Raw genomic sequence first — 19850 nt, forward strand, 5'->3', positions numbered from 1 at the left:
ACACTTCTGTGTCCACCTTGTGAATTCACCTTCACATTCACAGTCTCTTTGTCCTTTTTCTTCTTCCCTATATCTCGTTTAGTTTCAGATGATTCATCGTGACCTTCGGCGGACCTGATGAAGCCTTCTGGATGGAAAGTGAAATGGTAGAATGAAAAATAATAGAGTACTATTAACCTGAGATGGCAACATCTAGACAGGCACAGGCTGCACTTTGATTTACATTTGTAATCCTTTAAAGCAGGTTGTACAACTTAGGTAGGTCAAAACAGCAGCAATGAGCTTCTCTTCTGCTTCATTACCCTAGACTCATCTTTCTGTTGGTCCTCTCTTTCTGACCCTCCCTCATTATGTAATTGGTCCATTTAAGGTTGGATTGTAGATGTTGGTGAAATTTGGCAGGGTCCAGGAGCAAGCAGGAGAGGTCCATGAGCAGGGGAGATTTGTGAGTGTGCAGCAGCAGCCAGCCAAGTAACGGTAAACCTGAAAGAAGAAGAACTGACTTTTGTGGCTTGAATTCTGCAGCGATATCTGTGGTAACCAGCTGGGTGTTTTGGGAACGTACAGTGACGGTTCAAAAAGAACCAAAGCTGCAACCTGGAGACTGGGACAAAAGAACCTGTTGTTGTCTCAAAAAGGGGGCGAGAAAAGGTGAGAGAGCTTCTGTGCTGGTTTGGTGGTATGATCCCTCCATTTTACAGCCTATAGATTAAATCTACATCATCAATTCAATGAAACTGTTTATGTCTAGTGACTTCAGAAACCCCTACAACACTGATAGTTATAGAAATGAGATTACTGTCCACAATTATTCCTGAACGACCGTTAAATGAGGTCCTTTCAGCAGCAGCTACTTGTTTTAATATCTCTGCAGTGGACACCCACTAAACAATGGATGTTGGTACTTGCAGCAGAGGCCCACGTCTTGTTACGGGAATAGAAAGCTCCACTGACTCAGAAGTGATGTACGAGAGGATCCAGTGCTGCTCAGCACCCACTCAGGAATAAGAATATGACAAACCTTCAGGGGTCAGATATAATGGGTGTAATCTGGACTTGTATTCTGGCTTCCTGCTGGGAGAAAATACTTCCTCCAGTCTATTCCAGTACACCCTCTGACAGTAATACAGCAGTCATATAATTTCCATCTCTTCAATATGAAAGCAGAAACTTACACTAATGGCTCCATCAGTGCCAGGTCAGCATGCTACACTGTTACGTAACACAAACCTTCAGTCGCTCTGAAGGAGATATTTGATTTCAACGGGCCTGATCCACATATTGTGGACACGTCCATCACAGCACGTGGTACAATGACACGTCAAGTCCCAGAAAAACATAAACACTGTGTGACCACTTGAAGAAAGGATCATCTGAATGTCCCTTCTTTACTTCTTTACACTTCTTTCCTTGAGGAGGTGAAAAACCCCTTTATCTCTTGATCTATCCTTTTTTTTGTCTACAGCAGGTTATAATATCTTTCTGACAATTCCCATTTAAACTAGGACATTTTGTCTTTATCTGAAGAGTCTTGTGTGTTAATGTGCCACATCCTGCTTCTGGTAAGAATTGAACTTGACCAATTGGAACTGAAACTTTATGTAATTACATTTTTTACTTTCTTGAACACATGTTGTCATCACAGTGTAAAGTCTTAAACGTGGCATTGTACATATTTTCTGTGTTTTATTAACCAGCAAGTAAAAGACAAGTAAGATGGACACTTTCACTGCTCTTGTTTATGTCCAAAATGACTCTCTCCGTGGTGTAAAATGAATCGTACAAAGTAATAAATCGAAAGAAGCTGAAGGTGTTTTTTTGTTTTAGGCTCTGCTGCTCTTTACGCACCGCTCGGAGACGCAGATCCGTTTGGTTCATGGGAACATTTCATTTCAAATGTTATGGGTGGGGCCTGCTGAAGGAAAAGAGAGGGAACCGAGAGGGAAAACAGGATGATGTGTATGTTTTGAATTCGGAGCTGGGTGGGTCTACAGCCTTTCACATTCCCAAATAACTCGCGGGCAGTGCGTTGTGCGTGAAGGCGCTTTTTTCAGGTAACGATTATCCACGTTGTTACGCGTAAAGTGGTGGTTTTAACAGGTAAAGGTCAAATGCTTTACATGCTTTCTGTGTTTTTTTTTTCTTCTTCTGTGGAGCACAGACAAGCGAGATTAAGCGTAGTTTAGATTTTCACTGTTCGAGTGACAATGAGCGCAAAGAGGCGTTGAAACGACTCCCGACTCCAAGCTCGGTGGAGTTTAACAGGGAATATAGAGTCTGTCTGTCTAACAGTCAGACGTGTGTTTATTATTTCACTGCTCGTATTCAGAGTTGTAGACTACAGTACAGGGCCTGTGTGTGTGTGTGTGTGTGTGTGTGTGTGTGTGTGTGTGTGTTTGGGAATGTCCTGACGCCGTCTCCAACAAATGCGTCTTTCTTGTCGACGGAAACTGTTTAAAGCCAAGAAAATGGGTCGTTACGGATTTTCTGGCTGATACAAATGGATGGAAATTGATTTGAACCCTCCAAGTAAATAAGCTGTGAAGAAAAAACTTTTTTTTTTTTTTTTTCTTAGCAGGAACCTGTGATGTGTTTGATAAAAGTTAAAAAGTCATTTTTAGTTTTGGGGCGAGGCTGGGTTTCAATTCAACTTCTCTTATCTCACCCCTGAGTGATTTCACTTTGAGACCGTTTATTTGGGACAGCTCACTGTGTGTGTGTGTGTGTGTGTGTGTGTGTGTGTGTGTGTGTGTGAACTACTGTTTCCGCCTGTGAAAGCCTTTGTTATTAAACTCCATGAAGAGAAAGTAAATAATAGTGTGCATCCTCCCTCATTTGCCTTGTTATCAGTTTCCATAGGGCCACGATGTTGATGCTGGCTGGGCTCGTTGTTGTGCACATCACCACCATCATCCTGCTGCTGGTGGCCACCATCGATAATGTAAGTGGATAGAAATGACTTCTCTTCTCATTTTGAGCAATATGTGTCTCATGGGTTTCTAAACGTCACCAACTAAAGGCCTGAACGAGTTTTCTTTCTTTCACACTGAGACAGATGAATCTTTAGTGTATCTCAGGCCAACATCAAGATGTGTGATTAAATATGTAGAAGACAAATGTCAATATTTGTTTTCGGGTGTTGGTCATTTTGCCACCTGCAGAGTTCAGTCTACAAACCAGAGAGGATGATTTTCCAAACGGTGACAGTGTCAATGCTTCTATATAAATGTGGGGAATGAAAAAAAGGAAAAGCAAATCTAAGAGCTTTGACTGAATACTTCTTTACAGCTGATGTTTCCCCTGATGCCCTGTTTTTCTGTCTCTTCCTCTCGATCGTCAGGCCTGGTGGGTCGCTGATTTAGTGTCTACTGACTTGTGGGCCAAGTGGACATTAAAAGACTCAGCCTGGCATTACACCAACCTGGACGACTACCCATATGGTAAAGGCTATGGCTGTTTTTATGAATGGGATCGGTCATCTGAGAGCTGTTACGTTTGTTGCAATGAAGTTTGCATGATGACTTGATCTGACCAAGAGGTGCCAGATGTTCAGCTGTAGACACAGAAAGTAACTGGTCAGAAATGTTATTACGGACTAGAAATCAGATCAGAGCTCATGGTTCTATGTCAGTGATTTTATGACTATGAATATACAGTATATAAAAAACAGAGTGGAGTCGTTAATCCTTCACTGACTGTGTCTTTTGTGTTATCCTGCAGCTGGAGAATATTTCCAGACGGTGCAGGCCACCTCAGTGCTCGCTTGCATTTTTGCCATCCTGGCCCTGTTTGTGTTTGTGGCCCAGCTGTTCACCCTGCCCAAAGGCCAGAGATTCGCCCTCACTGGCATTTTACTGCTAATCTCCTGTAAGTAATGTCTCACCTACAGCTGTGACAAATATTTTATAGAGGTTACATTAGTACATTTCTGTTGAGGGCGTGTGCAAAAAGCTTTACTGTAAACGACAACAGTGGTGTGAGTGTTTGAACACTGTTGAACTCGGCTTCTGTGTGGATCATCTGTATCATGTTTAACTCTAAATCTGTCAAAGCTAAGCTGCAGCACAGTGAGTTTCTCCATAAGATAGATGCAGATCATTTAGTTGATTAGTGCTGATGTGCTCTGTCAGTGTTTTTTAACTAATTTGCCATCAAGTTTCAAGAGTCTGCAAGCTTTCAATTTAGCCAAAAACCAGTTCAGCTGGTCTGTCTTCATACTGACAGGGCAGATCGATCTCAAACACGTCGATGACACGACATCTCTGCAGTAGATAAGTCTTCTATAAAGCATTTGAAACGTCTGCGTCACTGTTAACTTTTACACTGGGATGCAAATGTAAGGTTAAGAACGGACGTGAGAGCCGGAATAAATGTTCAAACCAAAATATGTTGGATGAGGTTTGTCAATGGAATAGTACTAGGTAGACTTGTCAGGATGTGTGTGACGGTGTCCCCCTCTCTCCTGCAGGCCTGTGTATAATGATAGCAGCCTCCATCTACACGGCTAAGCTTCACATCAATGATACCAGCGGAGGGTACGGACACTGCTACATCCTGGCCTGGATCTCTTTTGTCCTCAGCTTCCTTTTAGCGATCACCTACCTCGTCCTGCGGAAAAAGAACTAAAAAGATGAGAAATGAGAGCAGGGACGGATCATGTTCCATTAAAAATTGGGAAATGACAAAAATGGGATTTACTTCAAAAGTTGTAAAAAGCTTAAACAGCTGATCTACATCTGCAGCTAGGAAAATGGAGGAGTTATGTTTAATCGCTAACAAGAGCCGTATTTGTATTATAAATTGAAGCTCGAGCTAGTTTTAGATGAAGAGCTGAATATTTTATTCCTAGATTTGTTTTATTAAAGTGAGAAAAAAGGCAAGGCAACATTTTAATCAAGAATAATAGGGACATAAACTCATAGTTAACTCCTAAAGGCACTTATTTCATAGTGGTACGACTCATTGTTCACTTCACTAACATTAGTACTTACTTAATACCTTGACATTTTGATAGATTTATTTGCTTCATGGCCAGAAAATAGACACAACACACAAACCTGTTGAGATATGAAGCCAGAAAAGCTGAGCAGAGAGACTAGAAACAGGGAAACGGCCGCTAAAACCTGTAAAGCTTAAGTGTTACCTTGTCGTAACGCTGCTGTTAAAATAACCAACTCTGGTTTTATTAACCTGGTGTTTGTACTGGTGCTTCTAGCGGTAGGTCAAGCTCAGCATTTCCTCATTTTCAGTCAGCTACAGCTTCATATTTACTGTACAGACATGATATAGGTACCAGTCTTCTAACTAATCCATCTGTCAACAAAGAAGCAAATATATGTACATGTCAAAATGTTGAACGTTATTGCTTAAGGAATCAAAAGCTACAGTTGTGGGAAGGGTAAAGCCCTCAGTAAAAGCGCTATACTCTGTGAGATTAAATACTTTATTATCCTGTATAATCATATCGTGAGGCTGACAACTACTACTGCATATTTCCAGATCCAAAACTTAAAGACACCCAGAAGGTAAAGCATGTTCGCAAATCTGCATTCCCGTTGCAGTACTTGAACAATCAGGAAAGACAGGCCTCAATTTACAGTCCGAGTAGTTTTAATCATGTATCGTTATTTTACAACTGCAGTATATCGTAACCCTTTTGTAGTCTATGTACATTTTAACCATTATATTTTTGTAACATTTTGTATGAAGTGTTCTTTAATCATGTTTGATTTTGTGTCAGACGTTGGCTGCTATGATAAGAAAAGTACACTAAGTTTGTACAAGTGAACATAACGTGAACAGGGACAACAGTGTTTCATGTCATCATGTTACAGAACTATGCAACAGAAAGTTTTGTTTGTAATTATATAGGGATTTAAGCCATATCATTTCTTAATAAAACAAATAACGTAATAATTCACGTGTCATGTCTTAAACTGGTGTGAATAGAACATCTAATACAGGTTACATAACAACTACATATTGATTGGTCCAGTTTTGTAGCAATGACTCAAGTGAGATCACAAATAATTTAAATTTGGTCTCAACTGAACATCCTGACAAACACCATCACATCAAGGTAATAAACGACAACACGCTGTACTAGAAAGAGCTGTTGCACTTATTTCTGAATCTGCCTGATTTTGCTTAATAAGGGCAAAGTTTTGTAGTGGGTGCGTTTGTCTGGGTTTAGGTTACAACACTAAAGTTTTGAAAACACATTTTCAGGCCTTACAACAGACCAAGTCTGAAACAGGAATGTTCCATTATATAAAGTATGGCTCCCAGAGGAAGTGAGTAAAAACTGGACTACTAAATGCCTTGGCCAGATGGTGTAATGCGCTCCTGAACCACTAGGTGGAGAAGGTGATTCTGCTCGGCAGTCAGAAACGGCCTAAGGAGGGAAAAAGATGTTTTTACACACATAATTAATACTCAAAATGAAAAGTAAAAAAAATGCTGCTCAGTCCTCATCACAAAATGGAAATTGATGTGTTTTCAAATGTCATACCATAGCTCAGTCTGAAGAGACTTGAGGGACTCTGTATCTTTTTCTTGACACGCCATCTGCAAAACAGATTTGCTATTATACACCACACAAATGAAACCAGGGCTGCAGATTAAAATTATTTTGACAAGTTTAATCAGTGAATGAGTTTATGCCGTCTTAGAAATCTTTCAATACCATGGATATGGTTTGCAAGACTGGAACAAGCTGCTTTACAGAATATTTTTAAATCATTCATGATTCTGTGAATATAAACTGCTTCCCAATAAAAGACACGTTTAAACCCACCAATGTAAATGCTGCAAAAGAAATGCGTTCAACTCACAACAAACGATAAACTGTAGCACATTTATCATGGTTATGTGTCACATTTTCTCTAAGGATGAGAGGAAATCCTGTGAACTGTAGAAGAATGTGGATGATGAAACTCACCACTACTGACTGCAGGAGCAGGAACACATTCTCAGGCAGGAAGGTCACTGGTAGAGAAACAAAAATATGTTCACAATACAGCGTTTAAATACGACACACAGGATTCATAATCAATTTCTATTCTATTCATCAGCCCGCCTAACACTGGGTGAGAGACCAACAGTCAACAGTACTCTAAAATATATTGAGGAGCCTTTACCTTGACTGTGGGGGTCAAAGGACTCCCATGCGTATCTTTCCAGGGTCTGCGCATGTTCTGGCAACAACTTCTGAGGTGGAGGCTGCACAACAAAAGGAAATAGATGAACAATTTAAATGCTGTTGCAACAACAATCTGTTCGTTCTACACTTAACTGTAAGTAATGTAGAGATTTGAAGTGATCAGTTTTGACAGAATCTCAAAATGTGAAATCTTTTCTTGAAGTTGATGGCTGTTTCACACTACAAACACTGGCAGGAGTTCATGCTGCTGTGTAAATGTGGGGTCAAAAATCTACAGGGTAAACAAGGTTTTACCTCAAGCAGCATCAGCAGCAGCACTCTGGAGATCTCACATTTTGCCACAATGTCCAGAAAAGCACCTTGAAAAAACGCGAGACAGCTTATTGTACAATATTTAAGTTTGTTCCAGTTTTCATTTTCTGTTTCTAAACTGTATTACTGAGAAAAAATGTAACACGCACATAAATTATATTTTATACAGGAGAGTTTGTAGATAAAAGCTAATCCTCACCAACAGGGGTGCTGGTACCAGGCAGCTGCAATCCCCTCTCTTGGCATATCAGTTGCATCTCTGTGAACACTGACAAAGCACCATCATAGTCACCTGCAACACATAAGCAGAACTCAAAGTCAGCTTCAGAAAATTAAGTTAAATCATATATTTGCATAAATTATGCAACAGTTGCATAATTAGATTAACTCACGGGTTAAAATTTTACATGTAGCCATTTCTCCCATTGACAACAGTGCTTCAATCGGCATTTGTGTCTGCAACTCTGCAGCCCTCTGATAATGAACAATAGCCTCTCCTGGCCTGTTCATTTCCTATTGGAGCAAGAGAAATAGCTGAGTTTATTATGTAATATGAAATATATCAAATAAATAAGTAAATAAAAAGAATTTTACCTTGAGTGCATTGCCAAGTTCGAGACACAGGCTGGCCGCCATCACAGGCTGGTTCATCTCAATGTACACCTGTAAATCACGGTACTGTCAATGTATTGTCTCTATGGCAATGTAGTCACGTGACAGGAATGTCTAAAATCCATTCACATTGAATAAAGGATTACTTAGAGCACATCTGTTGCTTTTGGCACTAAAATGAAATTAAGAAATCATAGTGTACCTTGATGGCAAAGCCATAGCAATTAAGTGCAGCCTGAAGGTGCTCATCAAAGCCTGGGGCCTGCAGGGCCCGATTCTCTTTTTCAGGATGAGAGAAAGAGGCGGGCAGCATCGGTTAACGCCAGGGCCTCTCCAGGAGCGTTAAAAAGAGTCTGCTCACATCTGCAGTTCAGACATTTAGGATGTGAAACAACAACAGACGCATTAAACGACATTTGGGTCAGCAGTTGTCTATAAACCCTGACTGATTCTTGGTTCCTCCTGCCTATATGTTGAGGTGTCCTTGGGAAAGACACTGAAACCCCACAGTAGTGCAGCATCCACTGCAGCTGTCCACACAACAATTTCCTCAAGAGGATCAATAAAGTATGTTAAAAAAAAAAAATCAAGTAAGTTGACTGACAATATTAGTTAGAAATTATATTAGTAAGTCACAGTGACTTACCATGCCTGATGTAAGCTGCATGTGGCTGGTAAATGAACATTACCTTAACTACCTTAAAGCTAATTTGCTATGTTTTTTTTGGATTTTGCTTTCATAGTAGATTTTGGGGCTAAATCAACAAAATAAGCAAATGACCCTGTGTTGCTAAAACTGTTCTATACATTACAGGAGTGTCCAGTTTGTTCAGTGTCCTCTCACCGAGCCATGGCCAGGTTGCAGAAGGCAGCATACTGCAGACAGTCCTGCTGCTTTAGCTCCTTGGCTAATTGACCTGACAGGACAGGAGAAAAGCAAATTACAATCAAGTGACAAGAAACAGTCTGATGACACACATTTCCTTACTAGGATGAGGAGCGACAGCAGTAACACTAAAGTTTACTTTAACAATAATATGGTTGAAGTAATAATCTACAGGTTAATATGATAATAACACAAACAGACACTCACCAAACTGCTCACTTGCCTCCGCTACATTTGGCTTTCGAAGAAAACGCCTGCGATAAAACACAACGCTATGAATTTTTATGAAATTTCAAAATGAACCTGTTATATCGATCTTACATTAATAAAACACTTCCTACGGTTGCTGTTATTGAGCTAAAGAGATGAATGATATCAATTTAATGGGCTGTGATGTAATGTTAGCTAGCTACATGATCGTGTTTAGCTGGTTAAATTACCCATTAGCTGTCAAGTAATTTAAAGCATCTGTTTTATAAGCTTAGACTGAACAATTCAATCTGTAATGACTATGATTTTTTTAAGAATTACACTAACACAAAGCGTTAAGTTACAGATCTAACATGACACTGACACTAATGATAAGCTAACGATTAGCTTAGCTAGCTGTGCTAGCTGTTTTACCTCTCAGTAGCATTCATGACAATTAACATTAAGTTAATCTTGGTATTCAATCGTGCTTATTTTCTAAACAGTATAACTGAAAGCCTTACTTTTTCAGTTTATTCGACACAGCACGATATCGTGCAAGAAAATCGCCCTCAGCAGCCATTGTCAATGGAGAAAAACAAACCCAAGCAAACCAGGAAGTCCTGTTGATAGGAGCATTGCCATTGGTTCGTAGAATCCAGACATCACAATGTTATTGGTCGTCGCACGCATAGGGGGGCGGGTTATACAGAAGGAAATACCCATATAAGGAGTGTATGAGAACACCTTTATTTTCATTCCTTAGTGGTTTAATACCATAATATCAATACTCTAATACATATTTTTACTTAAACTAACTAATAATAATATTATAATTATATGTTTTATATGCTTTTTTCTGTTGCCTTCAACAGGTGACAATGACACAGCAAAGTACACAGACATCATCTCAGATACTGATATAAATATCACTATCTCCTGATTTATGACTCAGTAGTTCTCGTAAACAGACTCAAATTGGCCTTCATCCTCCTGTTGTGTGGTTTGCTGCTTCTGTGGAGAAAGTAGAAGTTAGTTCACCAGCTGCGCGTTTTATTGTTTTCAACTGACAGAAAGCATGTCCTGAAGTTCACACTGACTGTTTGGTGAGATTCCCTTTTCTTGGGTTTGGTCATCTGTTGGTCTGGATTTTTGTTGGCAGGTGAACGGTGCAGCTCATCATAAATGGACCTGGGCCGAGGCTCTAGACTCTGAGAGAATTTCTCATTTTAATACAAATGTCATTTTATAAATGCATAAATGACGGAGGACAGTGAAACCTGTGATGAGTATAAAGTTCCTTACAGCATAGAAAGAGGTAGACGGATCTGTAATTGCACTGACGCTCTCTTCTTTCACCTCTCCTCGTTTCTTTGTTTCTTCTTTGTTCTGTTTTCCTTTCCCGTTGGTCTGTCTGCATTTAGTAATCTGATTTTTTAGAAATGAAAACTTAGATTATTTAATATAGAAGACAATAAAAGGCAATAAACGAAAATCTAAAAATAACGACTCAACAATTAAATCATTCAGAGTAATAAAATTGTAATATGGAGATTTAAGAGGCTGATCTCCAAAATAAAATCTACAAAATGACACAAAATCTACAACACTGTCTTTACAACACCACTTTGCAGTTTGCAGTTTCTCAACTTGTCAGGCTGTGAGAAAGACAGATCTTACCCAATGTCCTCTGAAGACATACACAGAGCCGACCACACTGACAATCAGCAGCACGCCAGTGACAGCTGCTAAGATGTATTTTGTGTAATTCACTCTTGCAAGCATTTTGAAACCCTCATCTGGAAAACACACAGCGTTCAACGTCAGTCTGTTCCAGGAATGCATTTTACCTGGACGGCAGAGCTAGACAGAAAAATCCCTCTTGTGTGAGACAAACAATCCACAGGTTAAAGTGATTTAATAAAAGATTTCAGTGCATTAACTTCTTTTGAGGTCCTGAGTTAAATGATTAAAGTGATAAGAAAGAAAACAACCAGAGGCATCCAAACATCTAAGACTGAAAATCTGTGATATTTCCATGTAAACCTGGAACAACGAAGGTTTATCACATCACTCTGATCATATTTCCTCTGTAAACTAACACATATCTTGGTGAATAATGTGTAAATAATTGACCTACAACTTTTCTAGCAATTTAAGCGGCTTTGTGCCGAGCAGAACTTCATTTTCAGTTTCTATCTGTCATTTTACAGGCAAGCGACAAACAAAAGAGGATTCCCACAAACTAATAGTCCTCTCCTTCTGCTTACTTCGAGCATAAGGCCGCCTCAATCCTTCTTTCTCATCACTCTTGCCATTTTCGTACATCATTTTTTTTGGCACATGAGCCACATCACATTCTCATCTGCACAAACTTCAGGATAAGGACCGTGATTTTTCAGTATTTTCTATAATTTGTTATTATCAGGAAGTCTCATAAAAATACTAAAACCAACAATGAACTACAGCTTCTCACTGTAATAGAACAACCATGACTTTACTCGACTTCTTCTTGTATATATATATACATATCTATATGTATATAATATAATATATATAATGCATTTGAATACATTTTATGGGAATCTATGAATCTATGAAACCCCTGTTCTGCTCACCTCTCACATGAAGGTACCAGTACACCGCCACTGTTTGATATTTGCAGGAATATTCTCCTGAAGTATTCAGCTTTTTCAGCTCCAGTGTCAGCTTATCGTTCCTTGCTTGGCCAGCTGTGGAAGAGATGGGGCAGCTGTATATCTCTTTGTGGACTGGATCGAAGCACGCCAACGTGTCCTCACTTTGGTTTTCAGGTTTCTTCAATTCACCACCAATAGTGAGATCGTTGCCTTTGAGGGTCACAAACACTCTGGATGTCAGTGATAATTCTGCGAGGGGACATAACGTTGAGGTTAATGTTAGTGCTGATATGATTCCTCTATTTAACACTTAGTGATTCAGCAGAAAATGATGTCTGTAAGAATGTATTCAATAAATATGGAGAGTAAGTTAAAGTGATTATCAGGCAAAAACAATTGATTAGTCCTTACTTCTTAAACCTGTAGCTATTTTACTCTATTTTGACATCATTATAAACTCAAATCAAGTCATTTGAACACATTTATGAGTTTGTGACGGCCGTAAGTTACAGGTAATGTCACACTACTGTACATTGGCTGCAAACAATCCAATAACTGGTTTAGTGATCCAGAACGAGTTTCCAGCTTGTCTTTACTTAATGAGTGATCGTACAACAAACAACACGTCTGTATGAAGGTAGTTTTTAAATGGCTTACTTGGTGAGTCCTTTTGCGAGCATACATAGTGGAGGAAAAAAACAAATATCCAAATTAACACGGAGAATTGTGAGTTCATGTTGTGGTCTATTTGTTGTGTTTTCTCTTTGTGCCTCCTCAGTGTGTGTCGCCTTGTACTGACACCTCAGCTGCAGCGCTGCGTTTCCTGTTTCTGGCAATTCCACTTCCCCAAAATGTCTTTTTTTCTTTCTTTTTCCTGTAGATTGACCCATTGGGGAAGATTAAAGCAGTCAGAGCCCGAGTGAAAAGAGCATTTACTGTTGCACAACGTTTGAAGTGAAAAAGTGAAAACGCTTCACACCAGAGGGCTAAAAAAAAACAAAAAAAACACAAGGAGCAAAAGAAATGTTCAGTGTCAGTCCCTAACCTGCTTTTTTTGGTATGTTAAGCTGGAATGTTTGAGGTTGCATTATTTTTATTTCATTTCTTTTTTTTTTTTTTCTTAATGTAAGGAGAAGTGTAATGTAGTAAGTGTAGCAAGACAGTGTTGGAGAAATAAACTGTGAGCCACAAAGTGCACACATCCTCCTGTGGCTTTTAAAAGACAGAGTGTGTGTGTGTGTGTGTGTGTGTGGGTGTGTGTGTGTGTGTGTGTGTGTGTGTGTGTGTGTGTGTGTGTAGAGAGAGAGAGAGAGAGAGAGGCTGGACTGGAGTTCAGCTCAAGGTGACAAGCTGCCTGTTGTTAATGTGAACCAGTTGTGGCTGCGAGTGGGACTTCTTGAATCGCTCTCTGAGCTCGAGCAGAGACACGCACATGTTGAAATGCTGCAGTTAATATTATTATCTATCCTCATCGGCCCGTCTGTCTTTGTTTTCCGCCTTTTACCATTTTCTCTCTGGCTGTGGTGCAGCGGTAGCCAACTCTGACCGGCAAAACAGGGAAAGAGAGAGAGAGAGCTGCAATAACATCTGGATGCCAGTCAGTAGAAAATGATCTGTTCCATTTTATAACTCACCTCCTTATCTCCTCTCTTACTGCAGAAGGCTATAAGATACAATTCCTCCACACAGGTTGGATTAATTTAATTATTTTTAAAAGCATCATTGATGTTTTGAACTGGATTCACAGTTTTGTTCTGCATTTAAATGAATATAAAACATTGTTTTTTTTTTTTAAACACAGTGGACTGACTGTGTAATATGTCCTGAAATTGTAAGTCTCCGCTGGTCAGCTGAAGTGGAAAGTAACCAACTACTGAAGAAGTGCACTACAGTACATGAGGAACTATGTAAATGTTTCCACTTGATGCAGTTTATTCCATCTTATTTTATAGGGAAAATGTTGTAAGTTTGATTCCACTACATTTATTTTACAGCTATAGTCAAATGTCACAATTAAACATTGAATTCATTTATAATTAAAGATTAAAGAGATGAACTTTTATAAATTGCTCCAAAGTACGAGTAGAAGTTGTACGCTGCTCCTCCTAAACACAATCAGGTGTTGGGAGGCAGACACATAAAACTCGAGTTGTGAGAAACTCGTCACTGTAGAAACTTGATCCTGCAGCCGAGTGCGATCACAGCCACTGACACGCGTCCACCTGTCTGTTCCATAAAGGAAGTAAAGAGGACGAGTGCAGGAAAGTGGATGTGCCACACATCTGGCAGCAGCTGGCTGTCGAGTGTGAGAGAGAGTGGGAGCTGGGCGTGTTAGGGGTGTAAAGATACTACAGTTCTCCACAAATGAGAAGTTTCTGTAGAAGAGGGTCAGCTCTGGACCTGCTGTGCTCGCTTCATAAATACATTACAGCTGCAAGTTGAGGGTGGAGAGGGGACAGCGAGGGAACAAATTAAGAGGGGAAGATCAGGAGAGTGACGGAGGGAAGAGGAGAGAAGCAGAGGCATTTAGCATCCAAAACTGCATCGAAGAAGGACTTCCTGCTGACATCTGAAGCATCATCGCCGCCTCAGCTCGTGAGTATCAGCTCATTTGCTGATTTTTCCTAAACTGTTTCCAGCCTGTGATGTTTCTAACAGCGCAGATCAAGTTAAATATGAAGTTGCTGCAGCACCAACACAAACACAAACCAGCGAAGTGGAGGGACACTGGTTTGTGTCTTGATTGCTCAGTGTTGTTGATTTGTTTTTGCAGATGTTTGGCTGTTTGACAGATGTTTTGGCAGATTTGAAACGAGCTGTATTAGGGTTATTGTTCGTGTTCACTGCGCCTTTGATCGATCTCCAAATTCAAATCCCCTGGAAACATTTATAATACCTCAACAATGAGTCATCGGCTTATTATCGTCCAGTATGATTCACACACTTTGTCACATGGATGCACTCCTGTTTTTTTTCCCCCTGCTGTTGTCCATTTCTCTGGGTCGTCTCCTCCTCACCTCCTCTTGTGTTTTTTTTTTTTTCCACTCAGACCTGCAGTCATGGGATTAGAGGGAAAAACAGAGTTTAAAACTTCCTTTGTTTTATCAGATTGGTAATTATTCTCAGACACACACTCACTCACACACACACACACACACACACACACATATCTAACGTGACATGACAGAAGTTAAAAAACTGAATTTTAAAGGTTACACGGGTCATGAAGCAGTTTTCCTTCTCGAAAACTTCTGATGAAATGAAGCTGTCACTCTCCAAATAACAAAGTTGTACCTGGGTCAGTGATGAGTGTGAACATCTGCATCTGCTGCTGCTTCACACCCGATGGAAGCTGTGATTTCACCTCAGACTCTTCCTGCTTTTTGTTCGTCTCTTCTGATCTAAAGTGAATTTTCAACACGCTGGGACTGTTTCCCCCCCCCTTTTCTCGTCTCCTCTCTCTCTGGCTCTCTGTCTTTTATTAGGGGGTGACTGTCTGTTGATGATGATGGCGTCTCGATCTGTGTTGATGGTGTTGGTGTTGGTTGCCGTGGTAACCGGGGTGCGTGCAGCCAGCGAGGAGAATGAACTAGATCACGGGTACTGGAACTACAGAGAGGGAGGTAAATCACGAGCCTCCTTTTTTGATCCCCAATGTTTCACAGATACGAGGTCTGTGAAGCACAGAGCGAGTGACGTTAATTCATCAGTGAACTGCACCAATTTCAGAAACTTAATTCAACACATGCTCTCTGATTTTCGGGATTCATTGATGGTGCTGTGTGTTATGTTTTCTCCTCAGCTGACAGTGTGAATGTGGCCTCAGTGCGCAGTGTGACCAGAGTTTTAGACGCGTGGGGAAAACGTCTCTTCAGTGAGATCAAGACTCTGCTGCACTCACAGCCGAGCACACTGCTGCCCGACTACTCCAGGTAACGTTCACCACTGTCATCACCCCCTGATGTCTCCTGTGATTTGTTGCCTGAGCATCTTTTTTTTTGGTTTATTATGCTGCACGACTTGTTAAAAGTCAGTTCTGGGACTTGTACATTATTGAATGGTTCCAGTTTGTTCTTTTATCATTACCATTTCTACTGCAGCTGATAGTTAGGTCTGGCCTCAGGTATCACAGATCCTTTAGTCCTTCAGGGCCTAGAAAATGTTCCTTTCATTCATCATTCATACTACATATTTTATTTGTACGTTCTCTTGTTGTTTCTCGTTTAGAAATACATCATCAAAACAACAAAACGCTCAACATGACCAGAAATATAATAATATAATGCAACCAAATAAAAAGAGAAGACTGAAATGCTTGGAGATGTATTATAATATAGAAAGATGTAGTAAGGAGATACACAAAACAATATTACACAGGTCTTCAACAAAGAGTCTATTCTTACCTCAACAGTGTCACCACAATGATATGATATAAAATATTAAATAAACTGTAGATTGGACTATCCTGCTGATCAAACCCGTGGTCATTTCTGTATGAAGCTACGGCATGAAGACTGGAAACAGGATGAAACATCGAGCCTGGATCTGCAGACATGGAAAATAAAATAACACACACCTCGGGGAAGTGTCGAGTCTGAAAACAGCACATGGATTTATGTGCTGAACTATTTCTCTGTCAGATACAGTGACTTCCAAGAGTGTATGTTTTACCTTTACATCCAGTCTTTGCTGAGTTAACTGTCCCCTGGCCACATCTTCACATTGAACGGACAGAGACTGATAATGATCTTCTCGTCTTACTCTGAGCAAGGATGTAGCATATATCCCGAAATGTCAAACAAATTCTTTGAAGTTTTCAGCTTTTAAGCCGACAACAAACAAGACGACCTTAAAAGGCTCTGAAAAGAAATTCACATTTGTAGGCCTGCATCTGTGATACTTTGATCATGATCAAAAGATCAGCTCAGCTCCTAACGCTGCAGTATTTTAAGCAACAGTAATGGACCATGGGTTTTTATAAGAATTATATGATGGAGTTGTACATTTTAAACTGTAGTGTACAATACTCAAGTAATAACTTCAATTATGATCACTTCCTATTTATCATAAATAAACAATCTGCAGCATTAGAAACTCAGGTTATCACTTAATATGGTGAGAGTGGCAGATTCTAGTCCTGTGTTTTCATTTGAATCCAGAAGATGTAAAAGTCAAAGCTTCATACAGGGATCACAGTGTCAGACCAGATTGTGAAGATGCATTACAAACATGCCGGGTAAATTAAAACTGCAGATCCATTTGTTTACCTGTTGATTCGTATGTGACAATTAAGTGAAGAAGGGGGTTTACTGTGGCTGCCTTGCTTTTGGGTGTTGGTGAGCTGGGTGGTGGCCTTTGGCGCCCCCAATTGGGGAGGCACCACAGTGATGGAAGACATATTTGAAGCTTTATTTCCCATTCTCAAATGACTTTTAATAGTCTGTTGACTCTGCCGTTCAATGCACCCCTTCCACTGTGAAGAAGAACAATTGGAAGCCACTGCCCACACGGCACAACGCTGAGAGAAGCCCGCAGGCAGGTTGTAGGAGGACTCTCCACTGGGGGTTTACACTCACTGTCACATTATTAACCTGCTGCTGCTGCTGCTTATTTTGTGACCCAGCAGTTCATTTGCTCACAAATGTGTAACAATCACACATGAGTAACCAGGTTACTCGTCAGCACATCAAACTGTGATCAACACCGGGATCGTTTACAACGATACAAACACCATGAGTGTGATTGTGCCCTCAGCTCAGATCACGCTGCAGTCAGGCCGTTGGCGGCGCCAATACGAGAAGCTGTGAAATTATAAAGGAAAGGAAAAGCAGATATATTTGTTTATTTGTATTGGCTATAAATCAAGAGGTGAGTCACCTGCTGAGCCACAAGATATAAAAGAACAGCAGTGAAGCTGTGATTCAGTGTCGAGGTTCATGCTGAGACTAACGTGGAGGCACACCCATAGAGAGATGATGCTGATGGGTGAAGCTGACCAGAGCTACATCTAATCACACCATCATTGTAAGTGGGACCCTGTCTCTGTGCGACACCGCTGCCGATGGCGTTGTCATCCAGCAAAGTTGTGAAGTGTGATGACAGAGTGGATGTAAATGTTGTTTCTCACTTGTTGTTGTTGTTTCTGTTGACACATCCATTCTCCAGCCTCCTCTGTTTGTCCTGCAGGGTGCGCCCTCTGTCCGAGTCCGTCAACGACCTATTCAGAGAAGTCTCCCTGCTGCACCGGCGCATCACCGAGCTCTCTCATCGCCTAGCAACGCTGGAGCCGTTCCTCCGTCGCCACGGCTACCGGGAAAAGGGGGAGGAGGCGGGAGGCGGCGGCGGCGGGGCTCTGGCATCTCAGAGCCTGAGAGGGGAGGTGGCGAGCCTGAGCTTGCCGAGAGGAAGCAGGGTGGTGAGGAGGAGACGGGTGAGAGTCCTGAAGAATGGGGGAGCGAAGCTGGTTCGGGGTGAGAGTTAGAGAGGCAGAGAGTGGAGAAGAGGAAAATGAAAAGGTGTCTTTAGATACAGGAACTGTATAGATTTCACCTCACTGCTTGTCCTGTGAGATCAGGACTTATTTGTAATAACAGATAAGTCATATTTTTTATTAAACTCTTTTGACTATATTTACTTTGTACAGCTCATTAATTCAGATGAACACACACACACACACACACACACACACACACACACACACACACACACACACACACACACACACCTCAGTCCTTAACTATATAAACATGTGTTACTAAATCACTTTTTACCCTTCACTTCTGGGGAGTCGAGCATCTTGTCAGCCTTGTTGTTCTGGCCCTTAAACAAATATGAATCTGCTGAGTGTTTCAGGTTTCTTTATTAAGTTTTGTTATATAGAGTTTGTGAGTCTGCTTCCTGAAAAGTGTTCCCACCACAAAATGCAACATCACACCACTCTTTCTCCTCCTAACTAACGGGGCCTAATGGGGATCCATTAGCAATTTACTGGCATTTTTTGGTAGCATGCAACAATGGAGAAAGTCAACGACCATCACTCTGTAGAAAACAGTTGCACTTTATTTTCTGTGTAAGTAAACTCATGTTTAGTTCAAGATAATGTCTTAAAAAGGTTCCTGTTAGGGACCATGCCCTTTGGTACTTATGACTGATGAGCTTGTACACCGTCAGCGAGTTAGAAAGAGTAAACCAGCATAAATGTGAAATAAAGTTTCCAAGAATAAGTGAATGACTAATAAATATTCATCTGGGGTTTAAATGGGGCAATTTCCTTCCTGGAAATTCATCCTGAATTTCAATACTGAACTCATCACAACGAACTGAACAAACTGAAATAATTATAAACTTTATGTTTTTTCTGTAATCATCGTTAAACTATATGTTTTTTTACTGTGAAATTTCTCCCCTTTGTTCACATCTGCAGTATTTTTGTTAAGAAAGACTGTGAACACATCCTTTAAACTCCAATAACAACAAGACAAACACTACCGAGTGTAAAACTACAACCAGAGGATGCCTCGTTGTTGCCACTGGGTGTCAGTGCTCGCCTGCTGCTGTAATCAGATGTGACATCACACTGATTCATGGAGGTCTGATCTTTTGTTTTTGCTTAGCTGAAGTCGTGGGCCGCGCAGGGGAGGGGGCTATTATCTGCTAACATAATTATACTGTTTGTTTGCGTATGGTTATCGTGTGTGTGTGTGTGTGTGTGCGCATGTTGTGGGCACAGGCATCGAACTTTATGCCTTCATTAAAACTTTGCCAAGTATTTCTACAGCAACCAGTTTCTCTGCTCTGCTACAACTCCGCTCGTCATCCGCACCACATACCGCAGTCTGGCATGTTCCGGCCCCTTCTCTCTCACTGTCCATTTGTAACTGCTCACTTTGCTTTCCTGTGACTCCCCCTGCATGGGTTTGAACCCCCCACGCCATTTTTCGCCCCCTATACTGTAATATCAAACACCCATCCTCCTCCTCTATATCTCCCCCTCCTCCTCTCTACACTGCTATGTGTGGGCGTCAAGCTCAGGCTGTACTTTCCATTTTGG

General features: G+C 40.7%; 3 protein-coding genes across 5 annotated transcripts; 2 read left to right on the forward strand and 1 right to left on the reverse strand.

The window, feature by feature from the left end:
• The first annotated feature begins 1932 nt into the window (after positions 1 to 1932).
• On the forward strand, positions 1933 to 5916 carry emp1 (epithelial membrane protein 1). 3 transcript variants are annotated; one of them, XM_026360201.1, is made up of 5 exons: positions 1933 to 2049; positions 2848 to 2941; positions 3341 to 3440; positions 3721 to 3867; positions 4469 to 5916. In XM_026360201.1, the coding sequence occupies exons 2-5, from the start codon at positions 2867 to 2869 to the stop codon at positions 4624 to 4626; spliced, it is 480 nt and encodes a 159-aa protein (XP_026215986.1). In that variant the 5' UTR covers positions 1933 to 2049; positions 2848 to 2866; the 3' UTR covers positions 4627 to 5916. The 3 variants fall into 3 exon arrangements, with proteins under 3 accessions (XP_026215986.1, XP_026215988.1, XP_026215987.1); XM_026360203.1 differs by having other exon boundaries at positions 1969 to 2054; positions 2851 to 2941; XM_026360202.1 differs by having other exon boundaries at positions 1985 to 2100; positions 2851 to 2941.
• On the reverse strand, positions 5593 to 12637 carry zgc:101679 (uncharacterized protein LOC450058 homolog). Its single transcript, XM_026360200.1, is given in 18 exon segments — positions 5593 to 6394; positions 6512 to 6567; positions 6941 to 6987; positions 7140 to 7221; positions 7457 to 7521; positions 7674 to 7766; positions 7867 to 7987; positions 8069 to 8137; positions 8289 to 8372; positions 8374 to 8449; positions 8931 to 9003; positions 9180 to 9226; positions 9686 to 10175; positions 10262 to 10372; positions 10467 to 10589; positions 10842 to 10960; positions 11780 to 12049; positions 12458 to 12637. Coding segments are annotated over 13 exon segments (954 nt in total). The 5' UTR covers positions 9745 to 10175; positions 10262 to 10372; positions 10467 to 10589; positions 10842 to 10960; positions 11780 to 12049; positions 12458 to 12637; the 3' UTR covers positions 5593 to 6312.
• A 520-nt stretch (positions 12638 to 13157) lies between these two features.
• si:ch211-243a20.3 (uncharacterized protein LOC100151507 homolog) lies at positions 13158 to 18429 on the forward strand. Its single transcript, XM_033326333.1, has 5 exons — positions 13158 to 13762; positions 14040 to 14395; positions 15286 to 15423; positions 15603 to 15732; positions 17987 to 18429. Exons 3-5 carry the CDS (start codon positions 15303 to 15305, stop codon positions 18279 to 18281), a joined length of 546 nt encoding a protein of 181 aa, XP_033182224.1. The 5' UTR covers positions 13158 to 13762; positions 14040 to 14395; positions 15286 to 15302; the 3' UTR covers positions 18282 to 18429.
• Positions 18430 to 19850: the final 1421 nt, after the last annotated feature.

This window comes from Anabas testudineus, chromosome 1 (assembly GCF_900324465.2).
Source record: "Anabas testudineus chromosome 1, fAnaTes1.2, whole genome shotgun sequence".
Classification (NCBI taxonomy): Eukaryota; Metazoa; Chordata; class Actinopteri; order Anabantiformes; family Anabantidae; genus Anabas; species Anabas testudineus.

What these genes read in the sequence shown, in the direction of transcription:
- emp1 (XM_026360201.1), top strand. Translation starts at nt 2,867, where the DNA reads ATGTTGATGCTGGCTGGGCTCGTTGTTGTGCACATCACCACCATCATC. An exon ending in TGGTGGCCACCATCGATAAT is followed by an intron (nt 2,942 to 3,340) that starts GTAAGTGGATAG and finishes CTCGATCGTCAG; the next exon opens with GCCTGGTGGGTCGCTGATTT. An exon ending in CCTGGACGACTACCCATATG is followed by an intron (nt 3,441 to 3,720) that starts GTAAAGGCTATG and finishes GTTATCCTGCAG; the next exon opens with CTGGAGAATATTTCCAGACG.
- si:ch211-243a20.3 (XM_033326333.1), top strand. Translation starts at nt 15,303, where the DNA reads ATGATGATGGCGTCTCGATCTGTGTTGATGGTGTTGGTGTTGGTTGCC. An exon ending in CTGGAACTACAGAGAGGGAG is followed by an intron (nt 15,424 to 15,602) that starts GTAAATCACGAG and finishes TTTTCTCCTCAG; the next exon opens with CTGACAGTGTGAATGTGGCC. An exon ending in CTGCTGCCCGACTACTCCAG is followed by an intron (nt 15,733 to 17,986) that starts GTAACGTTCACC and finishes TTTGTCCTGCAG; the next exon opens with GGTGCGCCCTCTGTCCGAGT.